The 19,330-nt window shown below is 32.8% G+C and overlaps 3 protein-coding genes and 1 long non-coding RNA gene across 4 annotated transcripts; 1 reads left to right on the top strand and 3 right to left on the bottom strand.

The window, feature by feature from the left end:
- Nucleotides 1-1,105: 1,105 nt before the first annotated feature.
- Nucleotides 1,106-6,828, bottom strand: LOC108320469 (kinesin-like protein KIN-13B). Its single transcript, XM_017551885.2, has 12 exons — nt 6,572-6,828; nt 6,196-6,393; nt 5,967-6,113; nt 5,581-5,682; nt 5,107-5,184; nt 4,927-5,008; nt 4,425-4,584; nt 3,044-3,346; nt 2,691-2,909; nt 2,195-2,543; nt 2,055-2,120; nt 1,106-1,505 (listed from the first exon to the last, which is right to left on the bottom strand). Exons 1-12 carry the CDS (start codon nt 6,695-6,697, stop codon nt 1,326-1,328), a joined length of 2,010 nt encoding a protein of 669 aa, XP_017407374.1. The 5' UTR covers nt 6,698-6,828; the 3' UTR covers nt 1,106-1,325.
- Nucleotides 6,829-7,884: 1,056 nt separating this feature from the next.
- LOC108320566 (mitochondrial arginine transporter BAC2) lies at nt 7,885-10,318 on the bottom strand. The gene is made up of 2 exons (XM_017552015.2): nt 9,551-10,318; nt 7,885-8,663 (listed from the first exon to the last, which is right to left on the bottom strand). The coding sequence occupies exons 1-2, from the start codon at nt 9,785-9,787 to the stop codon at nt 7,986-7,988; spliced, it is 915 nt and encodes a 304-aa protein (XP_017407504.1). The 5' UTR covers nt 9,788-10,318; the 3' UTR covers nt 7,885-7,985.
- Nucleotides 10,319-12,309: 1,991 nt separating this feature from the next.
- LOC108320486 (pollen-specific leucine-rich repeat extensin-like protein 1) lies at nt 12,310-13,757 on the top strand. Its single transcript, XM_017551908.2, has 2 exons — nt 12,310-12,637; nt 13,308-13,757. Exons 1-2 carry the CDS (start codon nt 12,407-12,409, stop codon nt 13,515-13,517), a joined length of 441 nt encoding a protein of 146 aa, XP_017407397.1. The 5' UTR covers nt 12,310-12,406; the 3' UTR covers nt 13,518-13,757.
- Nucleotides 13,758-15,217: 1,460 nt separating this feature from the next.
- On the bottom strand, nt 15,218-17,626 carry LOC108320427 (uncharacterized). The gene is made up of 4 exons (XR_001831387.2): nt 17,471-17,626; nt 17,256-17,311; nt 15,655-15,696; nt 15,218-15,556 (listed from the first exon to the last, which is right to left on the bottom strand). It is a non-coding gene; the product is annotated as an uncharacterized LOC108320427 (long non-coding RNA).
- Between the last annotated feature and the right edge of the window lie 1,704 nt (nt 17,627-19,330).

The following is a 19,330-nucleotide window of genomic DNA, read 5'->3' as shown; positions in this document are numbered from 1 at the left end:
TAAATCTATTTACCCAATTTCTTCACAATCACATCGTAGCATGACCGCAATCACTTGCCTCCATTCACCACCCTATGGTTGAAGCGGACCGTGACTCAGACTCCCGACGAGATTCTACAGCGGCGGCGCACAGTTCCTTTCTTCATGATCCAAAAGTATTAACTTGGAAATATTTTCACTTTTTAGTTCTGATTCTGTGAGTCGCTACCAACAAGTTCTTTTCTCTTTATTTTGCCACCCAGAATCCATTTCAGCGACGATGTTTAAACTGCCGCCAACCTGGCTTAGGGTGTTCGGAAGGGTCCGCCGGTGAGACATGATTGCGCCGATGAGGCTTCACGCCCAGAAAAACCTCTGGGACCTCGGGCGAAGAAAGTTGGAACAGAGGAAGGAATAAGAAGAGGAAGAAAGAGAAGGGCCAAAAAGATTTAATGCAGACGAGGGTGCGGCCATAATGCATAAATTAAACTAAATTGTTGTAAACTCGTAGCAAACAATTACTGTAATTGAATTGTATAAATATTTTAATTAATTTAACTGAAGTACATGAACTAATGTACATTATGGACTATCTAGTTCAAAGTATATTTCTCAATTCAACAAGTTTTAGTTCAATTAAGGAGTACAAATATGATGAATGTAAGAGTGTACCAGGTTGGTTCACCATGAACCATATTATCCCCTTGTCCACCATATTATTCACCTTCAACTGGCTAATGAGTAGGTGCAGTGCGGGAACTTCCATGGCATGCAAGAAGAACCTTTTCCAGACAATATTAGCACCTTCTAATATTAATTAAATATTTTAATGTTTTTCTATTTCATACGAAAAAATTGTTGTCTTTCAAGGAAAAAAAAAACTTAGTATTGTAAGTTTTAAAATTTTAAAATAGAACGGTTGAATTCATGATGATTAGTGTAAAAAGTTTTATACTATTGGAATTCTACATATATCTTTTCTTAAGAAAACGACTGTAATGTTTTTTACAAAAATTAATAAAATTACCATATATGCCAATTAGTGGTTAGATGGCAATGTTGTCAAGAAATATTTTCTCGAGAAAGAAAGTTAAGTAACAAAGTAATGAAAAATACAAGGGTAGTGTTGGATTTAAATTTGTAATTTATATCAATTATTTATAATCTTAACTTCCAAACAAGGGAGATGAATGCACCACTCCCTCATGAAAACTTCCAAACAATTTATGGTTTAAAAAAGTAAAAAAAAAAAAAAAATCCTTTTCACGATATGCTATTCCAAACTTTTCCCCATCACTACGAATAACTCGATCCCCATCCACTTAACCCCAGGAGTCTGATTTAAATTAGTAACCAGCAGAAGAAGCCAGAACGCTATGCTCCTTTAAACGTTTCTGGAAATGAGTTAAACGGGTTTGTAACTGCATGATGCCAGCTGCCTTCTGAGACAGAATGGCATTTAGTTTTGCTATATAATCATCCAGCTGATTACCTGGTTTGTCTGCTTCAACCAAGAGGTTCATTTCCTGCAAATGTAAAGCATATATTAATAACTGCTACGGACATCCCTACGCACTGGAAGGATGTCCAAGCAACTATTCATTTTTAGTAGGATAAATAATACTGAAACCATGGGCAGCATGCAAAAAGATATTTCAACATACCGAAATTTAGTGCCCAATTACAAATGCTGTTAAATATAAAACCCATTTTAATTGTGTGTGTTATTCATTTTTTCGCCATCTTAAACTTCTGTAGAATTGATTAATGGCATCACCTATGTGAGCCTTTATTAATAGGCGATCTAGTCTGTTACCCCCATTATTTAAACTTAAAAATAAGTTAAAAGTTTCAACACTGGATTAGGAGGATGGTTATACAAAAAAAGATTAAAAGCAATTTGATGAGAAACCATGTTTTTCAATGACCGACCAATTTGTATGAAGCTACAACCTACACTGATAGCCACAACTCACAAGTTTCGAAGATTTTAAAAATGGCACGGTTGCGTAATGCGCATAAAATTTATAAAAACAATAATATGTCGAAAGGAAAAACAGAGTCAATTTAATTACCTCTCTAACAATATTCATGGTTTCCTCTACTTGTTTCCGGTGAGCATTTACAAGGTCTTCTTCTTCCTGAAATTATGATATATGCATTTACTATAGGTTTTGTAAGTGTGAAAAGTCATTTTCAGATTAGTATACTTTACCTGTAAGAGGGCATTCAAATCATCATCAGGCTGTACTGTTTTAGGTTCAACTTTTGGGATGTCCTTCCATTTAATCTGGCCATTGGGGGGTTTCTTAAATTTGTCATCTGTTACACCATATGGCTCTATCTTTCCATTTTTCTTCCAAGATGGTTTCACCTGTTCATAGTAATCTTCAGGAGGACTAAATTCATCCCCGTCTTTTTCTTCAGGCCATGTATCAGTTGTGCGATCCTCATAAGCATATGTATTAACAGAAGACAAGGGAATAGTAATTGAATCTTTAAGGTTGAAATTTGAAGATAAAACGTCCTTCTTAGAATTGTTCCCTTTGGATAAGCTTTTTACCCTGAATTTTCATATATTATGAAACAGTCAAATCAAAAAGCTTTCATTTGGTACACAACAGTGGTTGCATAATTAATGAATGATTTGCAGGGAGGTGGAAAATCAACGACAGAAATTATCGTTTGTTTGGTTGAAATGTCATTGTTACCTGTCAGCATATCTTAATGTATTCAGAGTATGTTCACATGAACCGGAACTTGGTGATATGCAAGATATCATAACAGTGCGGGAATCACCAACAAATGAATCCCTCAGAACTTCAGTCAATTTGCTGCCTCTGAATGGGATGTGTCCTTGGTCATTATCTAGAGCTCTTATGCATTCCTTTAAGGCGAGCAAGCTCTTATTGATCTCAGCACCTTCTATTCTGCATTCCACATAATTTGGAACACCCGACCAAACAGACAAATTCATTAAGAAGGCTAAGAAAAGAAAATCTAAGATATCATTAATATAATTATGTCTTCAACAATATCACTTTAGCCACTCCGTGAGACATACCTTGTCTGTTTGTCATTATCTGTGGTATCTGCTCCACGTTCACTTCCAGCAAGATCTATGAAGGAGAGCTTCCCAACAACACGGGGAGGCTTGGATACATTTCCATCAACTGATCTCTTGATAGCAAGCTGAAGAATTGCATGTGACCGTGAGGACTCCTCGTTTGCACCTGTGGTGCCAGTACTTCTTGTGGCATTTCCTTGCTCAATCAGTTCCTTGATGGTCTCTACATCCGATACTTGGTACTCTTGCAAACCAACAATGCAAACTTGTTGCTTGCCATCCTCCCTCATGCACAGTTTTCTGCAGAAGAACAATATTATTGAGATTGAAGATCCGAGCAAAGCTTGAAATTATTTGATTTGATGCTCCCAACAACTTGGATTTGATGATTGTAGTGATGAAGAGTTGATCTTGGAGTTGAAATTGTTAGAGTTGTAAATTTTGTGTTCTTAAGGTTGTAAGTTTTCTTCCTTGATCTTAGTTAAAGTTAGGAGTATTAAGAGCCTTTATTAAAATCTTTAGTTCTTAATTGATTAAAAAGACTATAATCACTTAAGCAATTCAATGAATGAAGTTGGTCTATTTTAACCGATTAAAACAAATTTTTAATTGAATAAAATCACTTAAAATGTCACTTTTAAGTGATTTTAGCGGACTAAAATCAGGTTTGGCTGATAAAAAAAATAGTGCAACTTCATTTGGCTTAGTTTTAGCGAATAAAACTTCCGAATCTACAAAACTGTAGTTCTTAATCTTCTGAAATACCATATAATTCAATCTAATCATCAAGAACATTTGAAATTTTGAGAAACACTTTATGCAAGAACTTTTGCATTCTGGAAAACACTTTCTTGGAGCAATTCATCAAGAATCATTGGATTAAGATCATAGATTGATCATCTTACATTGAAGATGACCGTTATTTCTTTTCTTCTTGGCTTAAGCTCAAACCTTTCCAAGTGATCTTATTCTATAATATTTTAAATTGATCATGGGCTGTGCAGTATATTTTCTTTTTCTTTGGGGTTCTAGTAAAACTTGAAAATTTAGTGGATAGACCTATTAAGAGTGACTATACAACTGGACGTAACTCTCGTGAGAGAGTGAACCATCTTGTGTTTTTCTCTTACCCTTATCTCATACAAATCTTAATTACATTGATTTGATATTGTATGCTTTGGTTTCCAAAGGTTTAATTTGAGCTTTTATCAAGAATTGATTGATTCAGAGACTGCTATTCATTAATTTGCAAAAAGTTTCCGAGACTTGTGAAAAGTTAAAGGCATCCCCTATTGAACTCAACCTATAATTCTAACAATTATTACACCTAAAGAATATAGAGACCATGGGTGCATAAAAGAAAGATCAATCAACTCACTTTCGGTCATTAAGGAGATCAAAAAGCTTCCCACCATATATTTCAAAGAAACTCACAAACAACTGAAATCCCTGACTCCTGTACGTATGATGCATCAATCTCAAGATGTCCCTTGATGCTTTAAGAGGCAGTGGCTTCATTGTGTAAGTTTTTCCACTTCCTACACAAGAAGAGAATTATGTGTTGAAGTTAACAAATGATATACTAATATAAAATGACAGTAATAGTGCGAGCAAACAAAGTCACTTCTGCTTAAATTAACACCCACGAGTGAATTACCATTAAGTATCAAAATTTCTGTTCGATATAAAAGTGTAGACATAACGTAACCATTTGAGAATATCTATCAGATTACTTATTACTTTAAACTACAAATTACTAACTATTCAAAGAGATGACCATCTACAGTCGTAAGAGAAAAAGAAGTCAATAAAAGGAGATTTAAACTCTCTTGGTAAATTGGAACAGACATAATTAATCAAATTTGAGAAGTTGCTGTCACCTGTTTGACCATACGCAAAGCAAGTTGCCTTAGTGCGTTGAAATATTATTGGAACTATGGGCTCCACTGTTTCACGATACACCTAACCAGATCCAAAGGTTAAAAATAAAGTTAAATAAGTGGGCTATGTATTTGTCCATTTATTCTTTCAACTAAAACTTAACTGCATTAGCTAGTTACCTCGTCATTTGTAACCTCTTCATTCAAAACAGCATCAAAAACAAACTCATGCTTCTCAACATACTGAGTTAAATCAACCTGTAAAGCATTTAAATTTTAAAATGTTCAAATGAAAACATTTACTATAATATACAGCCAAAAACTAACCATATGCACAAGTTTGTGAAAAAATAAACATTTAGATAAAGCTTGAACAATTTTCTATGAATAAACACTGACAATTATAGTCTGCGGAATGTGCACTTAACAGCATTGTTTGTCTTTCTAAGTACACCATATTCATACCAAGCATTCCAAGTTCACCAAGATAAAGGTTTTGAAATATCAACGAAATACTTAATAGGCAACTTCGTTCTCTATTTCATCGTTCTCACAAATCATTCAAAACAGCTTAATCAAATATATTTCAACATAAAAGACAATTAAAATATGCAATTTTTCAATATCACGGAATTCTATTGCCTACACACTCACCTTAAGTTTGGTCTCGTGCACGGTTAAAGAATTTGAAACTGTGTCTATAATATCCTCCTCATGCTTAGCTGTCTCCTTCTTATTTAGCGGTCTCTTGCGAACCTGCATAGAGTAGCAAGTTACCAACTCAGAACAAAACCAAAATTCAAGCAAAGACAAATTCCAATGTCCATTTTCAAATACCACGACAAATGCAGTTTTCAAGCAAGAGCCTCCAAACTCAACGCAAACAGTCAACATTTTATGTCTCTATCTCTCTATATTGCATTGTCTATTATATCCCATACCACTTTCTTTTCAACTGTTAGTTGTGAAATGTGTTGTGCAATTTATTGCACTGGTAAAATTTCTCATTGAATATTGAGATACGCAAAACAATAACATACCACGACTTTAATCTTAGCTACATTGCTAGACTTCAGATTCTCTGCGGCGGCAAGACTGTTGTAGACGTTGTTATCAGTAGCACGAGTTCTGCTAGTTTGTTTGCCGAAAATGTAAGGCTCGGAATCATACGCGTTCGAGGACGGAATCTACCAAATCACGAGAAAATGATTCAAACAAAACCGAACAAAAACATTCAACGGTAATTAAAACGAAACGAAAATGATAAACCTGAGGAAGAAGCTCTGTATCGAAGGAATGGATATCCAAGAGGCCAGGGCTGAAATCGCGAGGAGAATCGTCCTCGTCACCGTTTTTCTTAACGGCATAACTACGAGGAGGCGTTAACGGATCCATAGAATACTCACTGAAGCTCTTCTGCACGCTGTTCCGGTACATTCTGCCTCCGCCACCGTACAGATTGTAGTCCTGCAAGCCAAAACGGATCGCAATTCAGAAATCAGCTTCGACTGCAAAGAGGACTAGTGGTTGTTGCGAACAATAAATGCGTTCAATCATTCATCATTAGGAATATTAAATTTGGAGTGAAGTGGTTGAACGTTAGAGTAAAAAACACGAAAAAATGGAAACAGGAACAGTGAAAAACCTGAAGAGGAGGAATGTGATTGGAGGAGGAGTTGAACCACTTGGAAGAAGCATCGAGATAGTGCTCGGAGTGCTGGCGGTTATGGTGCACCCCCGTCGCACCGGATCTCTGGCCCTGTCTGTTCATGTTTTGATTAGATGAGAAACTTGGACGAGGAGCGTAGTGTAGAGTGGAACCCAAGAATGATATATAAGGTAAATAGGACCCAATGCCGTGAGTGGAGAACAAACTAAACAGCCTTTGAATATTTTTGAATTGAATCCTGAAGACGAAGGTGAGGCACGTGTGGAACGTTGAAACGACGACGTATAGCTGGGTCCGTGGAGAGTGTTCTTTTCTTTTTCTTTAAGTTGTCCTATCATCGCCCACCGTCTCGCACGTGGGTGGGCCCCGCCTAGGGCTTTTCTCTTTCTTTATCGTTGCGCGCTTGGCTCCTTCGCATTCAAAAATGCTGCCACCTTTCGGGGCTTTCTCGATCCTGCCACGTGTCCTTTTTTTTTTGGTCATGTGTGAAAAAGGGGTTGTATTTGGATCATAATGGACTGCGTTAAAAGACCACGTTTCTGGGCTTTCTCTCCGCCTGTTTGGGTGGCTGTCTGCCTCTTTTATTTGAGAGGTTAATGTGGTGGTGGGTTTGGGTTTGGTGTACCAAAAATGTACTTCTTTGATTTATGCATCTATTTTTAATTATTGTATAATTTAAAATATATTCTTAAATTAGAAAATCATTTTTCTGAATTACATAGTAGAACGCAATTAAGATATTTTAAAATATATATATATATATATAGACATATTTTACTTTTCCAACCCTCTTTCAAAGTGCAAATAATAATACGTGTGCAAAAAGTAATTACCTAATAATAATAATAACGACCAAATTAATTTCATAAATGTAGTGGGTCTATCAAGTATAAAATCCCCAAGTAATTAGTTGAAGAGTAATTTAAGATGAAATGCATTTATATTTATATGACTCGCATTATAAGAATAAAATAATTTAAAAAAAATTGTATTTTTTTAACAAAGGAGAACAAAAAATAAAAAATATCAAATAAAAGTAAAAAAATCGTATGTATCATTTTTCTTAGTTGAATTGACTAATAACAATGATGAACACTTCCTTCTATTGAATTGGTAACTGATGTGTATTCAATTATAACATAAAAAATGATATATCTAGATTTTTTACAATTCATACTATTCTTTTTTTTTTAAATATAAAAGTTTATATTTTTATGATGATTTTATCTTTGTATTTTATATTAAAAGAATATAAAAGTATGTTATGCTATCATTTTCTCTTTTTTGAGATAAAGTTTTAACATGTGATGAATAATATTACAAATAGAATATATGTGAATTGCATCTTGTAATGGTTGTTGAATATCACATGGTGTTATTGTGGTTTCTTCTAAATAGTTTCTTTCGTATGAATACTTGCGTTGTGAAACAGTAATCTTAGTGCAATCTCATAAGCCGAGAAAATGGCCCCATTTACTATGAAAGCTCTGGTAACTGCAGTTCCTAAACCCCGCCATAGCACACTGTATCCTTCTTCGTGAACACTCTTTCTGAAACAATCTACGATGCCATTGTACTTGAGAGAAGAGGATGTTTGAGCCTGTAATCTACTCTTTACAACATCCAAAGGGTAGCAACTGATCCAGCTAGCCACCCCTGCTGTTCCTCCCGCTACTAACATAGTCTTCAAACTTTCTTCACCACTTTTTCTGCAACCAGGGTGAAGTCGTTCCCTCATGTATTCATATGTCCAGAAGTATAAACCATGAGAGGGTCCATCCCTCATCACAGTCACACCAAGTCCTCGATAAATGCCTCGAAGGCCTTCTTTTCTCCAAATGTTTTTAGCCAGCTTTATAGGACCCTTTATGGATTCTGTCATCTGGCTTTCTTTCTGCAGTTGAAGTTGAATTTTGATCAACTCTACAGGGGAAAGTAACAGACTTTGAAGTGCTCCGGTACCTGTTCCTCCTAATGCAACACCCTTATAGGAAGCAGGGTCTTTCGGAGAAACAGATGGGTCACATGCCCTTGACAGAACCGCGTACGTTTGGAAAACCATTGCATTCTGCCACCATAAAACGAATAATAATCAATTTGAGACTGTCAAATTCAGATGCACTTAGGTTTGATGCTAGACAGATAAAGGAAACAATGATAAACAGTGTAAAAGTCATTCATTCCTTAAAAGTTTCAAGCTATGGCTCAATGCCTCCCACAAAGCAAAACTACTGTTCTCAAGTGTTGTCATGATTTGACATCATGGAAAATGGAAAATCATTGCTGAATCTTTATGTCACAAAATAGTAAAACTCTAGATTGTCCTCTAAATGGTTCACTGTCTTGAAAATCAGTGACTCAAAATTGAGGCATTGGAGCAGAAGTCACCTTCATCTCCTACCTAGGAAGATCACTTCCCTATGGGCCAATCCGAAGCCGAAAATTTAATTCAATATTGACCCAGTTGGATAAACATTCTGAGTCACACGTCAAAAACCTGAAGTCCTTATCCTAATAATGGTTCTTGAACAATTCAAAAGCAAAAAGAAAATGATTCAGGTAAGATTCTATCTCAGAAAGCAGATTGTTATTATAATTATTATAAAATCAAAAGCCGTGGGAAAGTGACTCTCAAAAGGGCATTAATTGCGGCTCGTGAATCTTTATATTCCTTAAAAACAAAACAATAAAACAAAAAAGCATCAGGTGGTATTATAGTATATTCCCCTGACCAGAGTTGTAAGTCATAGGTTTTTATCCTATTTCTTTGATCGAAAAAGAGAAGTTGGAATCCTATGGCGTACCAAAACTGTAAAAAGAAATGGGATCTTGAGGTAAGATGCGATTGAAAATCACATCAATTCCACTGCAATTTATGAGAGTATATCGTATGAGCATCTGAATGAGATTTTATGCAGAAACACAAAGAAAGTTGATGAATGAGACCAAAATAACCTGAAAAGAAACAGAGGCTAATGGTGCGGCCATGCCGCGGTACAAAGAAGTTGTTCCTTCCCTTATCACCATGTGCTTAAAGATGGTGAAAGCAGAGCCATTTTTTGTGTTCTGCAATCTGATGCGGAGTGTGTCAAGTGGATAACCTGCAATTATACCCGCGATGCCTCCAAAACCACCAGCTACAAACTCTCTTCCCGAACTGCTTGCAAGAAATTCTGGCCAGAAATCCATCATTCCTCAAACCACCCTCACCATGAGATTTGACAAAACACGACTACACTGACACTTTCAAATGGAAGAACAATAAATAACACTAAGCTGTTCTGGTTTTGTGCTTTGCTATTGAATTATGCCTAAAACTCCAGTTTTTCTTTGGTTTGGCAAACCCGAAATAAGTAATCAAGAAGTTTATGATGGGAACTTTTTCACCTTCCCATTGTTGTGAGATGGAAAAGTAACAGAGAACTTCGACCTCACCTTTTGAGCATAGACCAAAGCAAAAAGCCACCGGTGACAACTTTGTTTCCTATTTTTGTAGTGCAAGAAAAGTGTTCCACCAATCAATCTATGCACGTTACCATTACGTGGAAAAATGGAATGGTTATTTATCAGTGCCCCAAATGAAAAAGAAAATGACTGAGGAAATTTAGTTGAAGGAGAAGAGAATTTAATCTTTTAACTGCTGATACTTCGCATGATCTCTTGAAGTAATAATCTTTGTGCCTTGGAAGTTGGAACAATACAATTGGGTTGCAGAAATCTTTGTCTTTATCAGGTAAAAGTCTGCAAGATTATCACTGCCAAATAATGGTATGATCTAACTTGATGCAAATGCAGCACATCCAAAGTGTATTAGTATTAATCCGAGTATCATACGCATGATTTATATATTGGTTTGGTTAGTTATGGTAAACCTAAAATCAGCTTTTTAATATTCTTTTTAAATTTAGAGAAAAAGATAAGGCAAGGTTTCTTACATGGACAACTTTGTAGTCTACCTTTTCGTTTTTGGGTGTTTCAAGTTATTTACAGAGAAAAATATACAAGCACATATATTTTTTATATTCATTTAATATTATTTTATTTTTAATATATGTAAAAAATTATTTTTTTATAATTATTTTTTTATAATTTATGTTAAATGGATTTAAATATGGAATTATCTCGTATCGTGCATTAATCTCGCGTGCAACTTATAGGATGTAGTGGATGTTCCGTGAACGCAGCCTTCTCTGAAAATTTGAAAGCAAAATCTTGATAGATTTCATTATGAGCAAAAAAAAGTAAAACTAAGGATCTACAATGAACTATGCATTGTAACACCAAATTCCGATTTAAATATATTTAGGTAATATTGTTATGATTATTATTGTATTTTCAGAAATTATTCATTTTAATATACTTCCTTTTATGTTAAAGTTTAACTATTTTGTTTGAAGAAAAATATTTCAAAATAGAAGTGGATGAAAGTGAGAATCCAAACCTTGTAAATATTTATTTGGAAAGGATAATAGTTTGGATCATTATCCATAAATGAACTGAACAAGAAAAATCAGCACTAGTTGGAACCTGGCAAACGTCCATTCAGCTCTATTCTGGTTTGTCTGGTAAAATATGATTTCTATCAACAATATTTTGAATATTTTCGGATATAAAAATATGAGTAATATGACTTTTCATCAAATATCATTTTTCACTTATTTCAAATTCAATCTTCATCGTTCAAACCCATTATATATAATTTCAATCAACGAGCTTTTAAAATAAGATTAGATATTTTATTTCAAAATAACTACAACCTTAACTATTTTGTCTAAAAAATATAGTATTTAGGGATGGACAAATCAAACTGCATTGCATTATTAAAAACTATAGTGAATTAAAAATTAGTTTGTCTAAACTGAACTGTACTACAAAATAGTTCAAAAAAACTGAATTGTTTTTTGTTTTATCAAACTGTACTGAATTACACTAAACTACATTATACTAACCTACAATATAAATTGAATTGAGTTATTAACTATACTAATTTTAAACTGAATTATACTAATTTTAACCAAAAACTGCATTAATTATACAACACTACAAATTACTTTATCTTGTATTTAAATCAGGATTGAGATGAAAAAACAAAGAAAAACGGTAAAAAATAAAGTGGTTTAAATTTAAAGGAAGTCAACTTCATAGTAAATTTAACTTGTATAATAAAAAAAAGTTAAATAAATTAGATGATACAATAACTAATAAAAATGCCTTTATTTTTATTTTATTAAAACTGATTAATTTAAATTTAAAAATACTTAAAAATAAAGTAATTACTTTATAAAATTAAAATAATATTTAAATTTCTTTTTTTACAAGATTTCATAAATATACATGAATTTAAAGAATAATAAAATTTTAATATAATTTATCTCTTCTTCACCCAAAGCTAGGGGACGCCTTTATCCTCCTGTCACTTCTCACCAGACCATTTTGTTTACATTTTTCACCAATCTCCTATATTTTCATCCCTTGATCTAAAGAAATCTGTTTTCATCCCTCCGTTGATCTAAAGAAAACAAAAGAGAAACACTAGTTTCCCAAAAAAAATTGAGTGGTCCATTTTGTGTAAGTAGAAAGAAATAAATTAATATAAAAAGTTAAAAAAAAAGTAAAATAATTGTTGGTAGAATTATAATAAATTATATTTATTTTTTTGCTTTTTATTGAATAGAAATTCAGGAAAAATAGAGAAAATGTAAAATAGGTTGAGCCACAAAAACCGACTTAACTTTGTTGAAAAGAGGAAATAGGAGGCAGAGAAAAAGAGAGAGAAGGGAGATTTGGATTAGGTGTTGCGCAGCCGCAGACATGGCCATGGCTCTGGTCAGCCTCAACACGCTTCTCACACCGCCTTCTTCTTCTTCAGCTTCGTCTTCTTCGTTTTCTTCTCCTAAACCTTCTTCTTCTTCTAACTTTGCATCACCTTTCATCGTTGGCTTTCGCTCACTCACTCCACTTCCACGCTTTTGGAGGCACCTCGTACGTATGGCTCCAGAAGAGGAAAAGATGACTCGCCGTTCACCTCTCGATTTCCCAATCGTATGTTTTTTCTAATCATGTCAATTTAAATCTGTTTTCGGATGCGAACTCGGATTAGGGAAGTGTATCTTGCTTTAATAGTATAAACTTTCAATTCATGTACTCTGAAATCTGTATTGCTTCAATTCTTCCTTGGATGAGAAATTATATACTTTTAATTGCATCTCCTAGTCAATTAATCTTGGTTCCGGTTAGATGCAATGTTAGTTTCTCGAAAATTTTCAAGGTGCCAAATCATACCGCCGATTGAGAAACTAATGGTTGACATTGTTTTGTAAGATGATGTCATATATGATTAAGTTTGTATGTTGTGTAGTTAAGAGATGGTAATCTTATATTTGTTGGTGAGTTAGGGCTAATTTGGTAAGCGCCACTGTTTTCTGATGCATACCTTAGGTAAATGCTGTATATGATGTTTAAGAGTAAGCACCGCCTTTACACGTCTCGTCTCTTCGAATGAAGGTGTACAGAAGGCATTAAGGACTTTCTCTAGGTAGTGAACAGTTGATACACTCCTCTTTCTGGAGTTTGTGTGGTGCCTTTTTGAGAGTAAATTCAGATTTGAGTAATGATAGGTTTTATAGGATTTTGCAGCCTTTTTTTTTTCTCAAATTTTGGGCGATTGATGCATAAGGTGGTAGTTTTTTTTATGTATGTGATATGCTGACAGGAGTGGGAAAGGCCTAAGCCTGGACGAAGACCAGATATATTCCCTCAGTTTAGTCCTATGAAGACACCTTTGCCGCCTCCAATGCCTGCAGATCCTCCAGAAGAGGATGAAGAGGAGGAAGAAAAGAAAGAGGAAGAGGAAGAGCCTGAAAAGGAGGAGCCAGAAAAGCCAGAAAAGCCAGAAAAACCAGAGAAGCCAATTGGTATATAAACAACTAGTCATGATTTCTCCAGTTATCCTTGATATGTCAAAGTAGACTGCAGATTGCTGAAGTTAAAGTAGGGTATTACATGAATGCCTATAGCATGAGATATTTAGCGTTCTTGAAGTATTTCTAGACGGCATGTGCCCTTATATGAGTTATATAGGTCATGCAATTGCTTTCAACACCCAAAAATGAGAAACAACAATTTTGTGCAACGGATATATTTTTAGGCAGTATTTCCCTAATCCATTCTTTTGCACCTATACCATCATTTTGGTGGACTTGATCTTTTGTTTAAAGCAACTTTGGTTTTGATTGAGTTATTCATCATGCATTGATTGGAAGATGGAGTTTAAGATGGAGTTTTTTTTAAAGGAGATTTTAAGCTACCCTATAGGATAATCACATGTTACATTATTTCCTGTAAAAGTGATTAGGTCATCTTGTTAATGCTTAGTATTAATATCAAAGAGTTAATTAAATTGGTTGAGTGGTTAAATTGGCTATTGGTGTAATGCATATTCGGGAAGAAAGCATTGTGTTTTTGTGTTTCCAGATGAAACCAGACTCTGGTTATTTTTGCAGGCGAATTCAGTTGTAAGCATAATATTGTTCTGAAATGGATGGAGATTTGAAAATTTGTTTGTGGCAAAGTAATAGTTGGTTTTAGCTGTCTCTGTCTATCATCGACATTTTTATCTTTCAGTTTACTCTTCCATTTCTACCTACTAGGTGAGGTATTTGTAACTTAACAACAACAATTGAAAAATAACTGAAATCTGATTGAAAATTTGTTAATTAAAATTGTAATGGTCCAATTTGATTTTTGTTTTCTTAAAACGGAGTGGTTCTTTATAGTTTGACATTCCGAATTGATAGGATGAATAAGCCAAAATTAATTTAAATATATGAAAGGAAAATAAGAGTGTGTAAAAAGTTTGTTAGATTTATTAAAGATTATTTAATATTTATACTACACTTAATATAATATGATCACAACTTATTTAATATTTATACTACACTTAATATAATATGATCACAACTTTTTATTTTTTTTATTTTTTTACTGATAAAAAAGAAGGCTACCAATACGAGAATGCAAATTATTTAATATTTAATATCATAGACGACAATATTAAAAAAAGGAAAATCTTTAATTATAATAAAGAATAAAATAAAATTATTAATCATAGTATAATATTGGATCATCCTTTTAAAAAGGTGAGATACGCATCAAACAAAAATGAAATAATAAAATCACATAAACAAACGGAATTATATGTAAACTTTATTTTCGATTTGAATATCATTTTAATAAAAAAATTGAACCAAACAGTGAACTGCATAATACTAACTCAGTTCAAAGGCTGGTTTTCCCCTCTCAAAGGCTATTTCACAAAAATATATACTCAAACGGACACTACATATTTACGGTATTTACCTAATCAAAGAGTTGAATTTAATACGTAGAACAATTTCTAATAACATTACACCGACAGTTCTTCAATTTATTCAGCTAGTTCCATATTATTAAATATATAAAGCATAAGCATCATTTAATATATCTTCCAATATATTTTCCATTTTAACAAATTTTACGAGCAATGCACAATTTGAAACTCAGCCTCATCATGAGTATGTGCTGAGGTTAGGACAAGCGCAAGCAGTAGAAACCAATGCCTATTCGGTATAGTAGAATAAATCATTAAAAGTTGAAAGCCATGCCATTATTATATAACTCAAACCCACAACACTAATATATGGATGTAATAATCAGAACCCCACGAAGACATTTAAGTTAGCCACCAACAAGTAACTTGTTGCAGCTTACATCAGACATACGTCAGTTCATACGGTACTAACATTAGCAATAAAGTAGGCCACAATAAGAGAGAAGTTCTTATGGTAGCAACTGTAATTACAGAGCTCAATATTACATTCATGCAATAATTATAAAAAGACCTTATTTCTTTCCACTTTTCTTGAGCCCAGAACCTCCAAAACTTCCCTTCTGTTGCGCCTTGGCTTTCAACTCCTTTAGCGCCTGTTCAGAATGCAAGCAACAGGATTACTAAAAAATGGGTATTAAAAGGATCACAATAATGTAGTATGTATGTATAGAGTTACAATTCAATATCTAACCTTCTCCTCATCCTTTTTCTTCTGAAGGTTGGCCATGTCAACCTACAAAACACCGACAAAAATTTATGGCAAGGTCATAACCAAATTCATCGACACATGGTTGGCTGTGTCTGTGTGTAGAACCAACATGAATAAATCATTTATTGATAAAAGTCAAAGCTAATATTTCACAACGCGAATAAACATCATAATGCTACAACCATTCTAAGAAGAAAGACAGGTTCTGGGAGATCCTAGCAAGTCCCCCCAACCAACCCAGAGTGACTGCCTACATTATCCCCTCTGTTCTTAAGTCTCAACAAACAACTACCTACCTTTTCAATTTCTATAAATCAAACACCCGCTTGGCGCACATTCCAAGTGAGGCGGTGGTAACATACTATGTCCTATGGTACACAATCAAGTAGAACCGTAATTGAAGAAAATGAAGATGTTGATGATATTCACGTTGAATTAGGTCACCAAGAAATTGGTAGAGTGGTTACAAAACAGAAATGAAAATATTGCAAAAGCCAAATGATCCCTTCAGACTTCGTGTGGTCCTGTTTCTAAAGTCTAGAGTTCCAGATCATACATCTCTTTCACATCATACCCCTTCGATCTAATTCTTTTACGCAGACCATACATGTTACTACTGTCGGTTGAACAGTTGTTTAAAGAGCATTAATTCCCATATGCTCCTCATACCCTTCCAAATATATAACTATTTATGTTTAACTGTCTGCCTAATATCATCAGCATGCACATAATACAAAAGAGTTGAATCCCATTACTTCAAACAGAAAGTAAGTGCAAAGGGAAAGTATAAAATTACATATCTTTTTCTTCCTAACCTACAAAAAAAGTACTTCCTAGAGTGACCCAGTTGGTCAATTCTGTTTGCTTCTGCAAAAGCAATAAGGAAACAATAAAACAAATGGGTACCGAGACAGAAAATGAAAGCACGGATGAAAACAAACCACAGTGCATACAAGGAATAAAAGAGAGTGGGGTTACCATAAACTAAAAACATGACAAATTACTATTAGGCTTAATTATTTTTTATTACCTTATAAATTTTGTATTTGAATTGACTTCCTACTAAAATTTCCCCTATTGAATATTCAATTTTTTTGCTTGTCATTTTATTTCTTCATCAACTTATCTCCAGGGGGAGAACAACTTGGGTCCTTCCATCCAATCTCCTCCAACTCACCAATCAACTCATTCTTCGAGAGAGAAATAGCAAGTTGACTACCGAGATGGAGAAAATTGGAGAGGGAAGATGCGATTTGATGGATAAATAGGACGAGAAGACATAATAACCGGTCGTGTAGTTGAGAGCAAGTTATAATTTTCTGGTTCTTCAATAGCTTTCGAAACAGCCCAAGTAGTAGTAATATATATAATAACAGAATCTTCATCAATCTTTTGAAAAAGTTCCTCATGAAAACACCCAACAATCAAACCAAAGCCTAAAAATAACAATCATCCGTTCTCCCTTCCTTAAACAAATTAACAATCATCAAACCAACGTGCATCGACCTTGGAAAATCTAATCATTGATGACACCAAATTTAAAACATAAAAAAGAAAACTAAAAAAGGGGTTGAATGAAATACCTCGTCGTAATCCTTCTTGTCAGACTTGGGCTTCTTCAAAGGCTTAGCTTTTCCACCTTCAAGAACAAAAGAGAGAGAGACAGAGAAAATCGATAAGGTTAATTACCAACCCAAAAATAATAAATATTTACCAACAGATCTGAATTTGAGGGTTCAAATCAATGAAACCCTCGAAATCAGGAATTTGAAAGAAGGAAAAAGAAGAGGGATTATACCTTGCTTGGTCGACATGGTTGCGTTGCGGAGCTAGGGTTAGGTCTGGACACAAAAACGACAATGAAAAGGAACAAAACACGAAACTACGCGACCTCACCCTCGCCTCAACAATGATTCGTCGTCCCAAATAATTGCTTATATAGGGTGATATATTATATTATTAGGATAATCGCAACTGAATAAACCATAGTGAGTATAATTTAAATCATTTTTTCTTGTTCTCTCGTTTTTTGGAATTTAGTTTTTAAAAATAGCATTTTAATTCCTATAATTAATCAAATAATATTTTTAACCATATTTATTTAGTTTTATTATATCATATTTATTCAATCAAAATCATATTTAATTTAAATTCAATAACAATAGCATATAGTATATTGCTTTAAAAAAGTGAGAATAAAGTGTAATAATAATAATAACAATAAATTGGAAAAATAAGAATAATGAATAATAAATTTTATATTTTGCTTTATATATATATATATATATATATATATATATATATATATATATATATATATATATATATATATATATGATTTTATTAAGAATTTAAATAATTGGTTTTGAAATAAACTATTATTCATATTTTAATCACCTACGTAAAGTTATTATCGCCGTTTAAAAAGGGAAAATTCATCAAAATAACAACATTTTTAATATTTCAATTAAAGTGATAGGATGAAATAGAAGTATGAATTACAAAAATCATGATTATTATAAGATTTTTTTAAATATATGTTTAATTGTATTAATTTTGTATATCATTATTATTATTATAACTTATTATCTATCATCTATCTTCTTTGTTGATCTAGTTAGTATGATATTTTTATAATTAGTAAGTAAATACTTATGTTTCCTTTGGATGAATAGATAAGAAACATGAGAGAATTAAAAATAAAAATAAAAAATAAGGTTTTTAAATTTAATACAAGAAAATAAGAACGATAGTAGATACATGAAAGGTTTGTAATCATTTTTATTTTTCAATTAGTTGCGATTGATGTTTCTTTGTGTATGTGTTTTTTAGGTTAATAAATATAAGAGAAAAGTGGAACTTTTTTAGTGTATTGAAAAGAAAATTGATATTTTAACATTAATTTTTTTTTATATTTATTTGATATTATTATTTTTATTCTTTCTTTCTTTTTAAATTATAAAAAAATTCATTTTTTATAACTAATCTAAAATTTTTTGAATGTAAAAGTGTGTCTTCTACCGTTATTCTACAAACTCTAAAACATGGTAAACGAGAATAGTTTTATAATTCTCAAATTGGAACCCTAGCCTCCTCCACCACCGGCGTTTTCCTCCTCTTTCCGACGCATTTTTCCGTTTAAACCAAAATTTTACTACTACTTTTATCTTTCAAAATTTTAATGGATCTATTTTTTTTTTATGATCAGTAATTTTATTTCGAAGACAATAAATTTACAATGTTAATTATAAATAAAAAATTATTTTAAGTATACATATACTTATTCAAAAAGTTATATTTTTAGAGAAAATAATGTCTCACAACAAACAACAAATAGGGCAAGTCTTGTATCTTCTCTCTCCATTTCACGCACATAAATATTTACATAAAATCAAATTAAAATAAAGATTACCTTTCATTAAATAATTGAAAAAAAAACTGTCAAATTAAAAGAAAATAAGGATCTATGAAGTTAAATTTTATCAATTTAATTCGTATATTGAAGGTTTATATAAAATAAAATAACTGTTAATATTTTTCATCAGGTTTAACAACTAAATAATATTTTTTTCGTATAACTTAATTTATAGTATGATAGATATATTTATAATATACGTAGATTTATTAGTTCACATCCTATTTGTTGATAAAATAAATA

This window comes from Vigna angularis, chromosome 9, assembly GCF_016808095.1.
Source record: "Vigna angularis cultivar LongXiaoDou No.4 chromosome 9, ASM1680809v1, whole genome shotgun sequence".
In the NCBI taxonomy this organism is placed as follows: Eukaryota; Viridiplantae; Streptophyta; class Magnoliopsida; order Fabales; family Fabaceae; genus Vigna; species Vigna angularis.
Note: the sequence above shows the minus strand (reverse complement) of the source record. Positions and strands in the feature narration are given on the sequence as shown.

Coding starts and splice junctions, on each gene's coding strand:
- LOC108320566 (XM_017552015.2), bottom strand. CDS start 9,787: ATGATGGATTTCTGGCCAGAATTTCTTGCAAGCAGTTCGGGAAGAGAG. Junction 8,664..9,550: donor TAGCCTCTGTTTCTTTTCAG/GTTATTTTGGTC, acceptor TTATGGTGGCAG/AATGCAATGGTTTTCCAAAC.
- LOC108320486 (XM_017551908.2), top strand. CDS start 12,407: ATGGCCATGGCTCTGGTCAGCCTCAACACGCTTCTCACACCGCCTTCT. Junction 12,638..13,307: donor CACCTCTCGATTTCCCAATC/GTATGTTTTTTC, acceptor ATATGCTGACAG/GAGTGGGAAAGGCCTAAGCC.
- LOC108320469 (XM_017551885.2), bottom strand. CDS start 6,697: ATGAACAGACAGGGCCAGAGATCCGGTGCGACGGGGGTGCACCATAAC. Junction 6,394..6,571: donor ATCACATTCCTCCTCTTCAG/GTTTTTCACTGT, acceptor TTTGGCTTGCAG/GACTACAATCTGTACGGTGG. Junction 4,585..4,926: donor CTTTGCGTATGGTCAAACAG/GTGACAGCAACT, acceptor CTTCTTGTGTAG/GAAGTGGAAAAACTTACACA.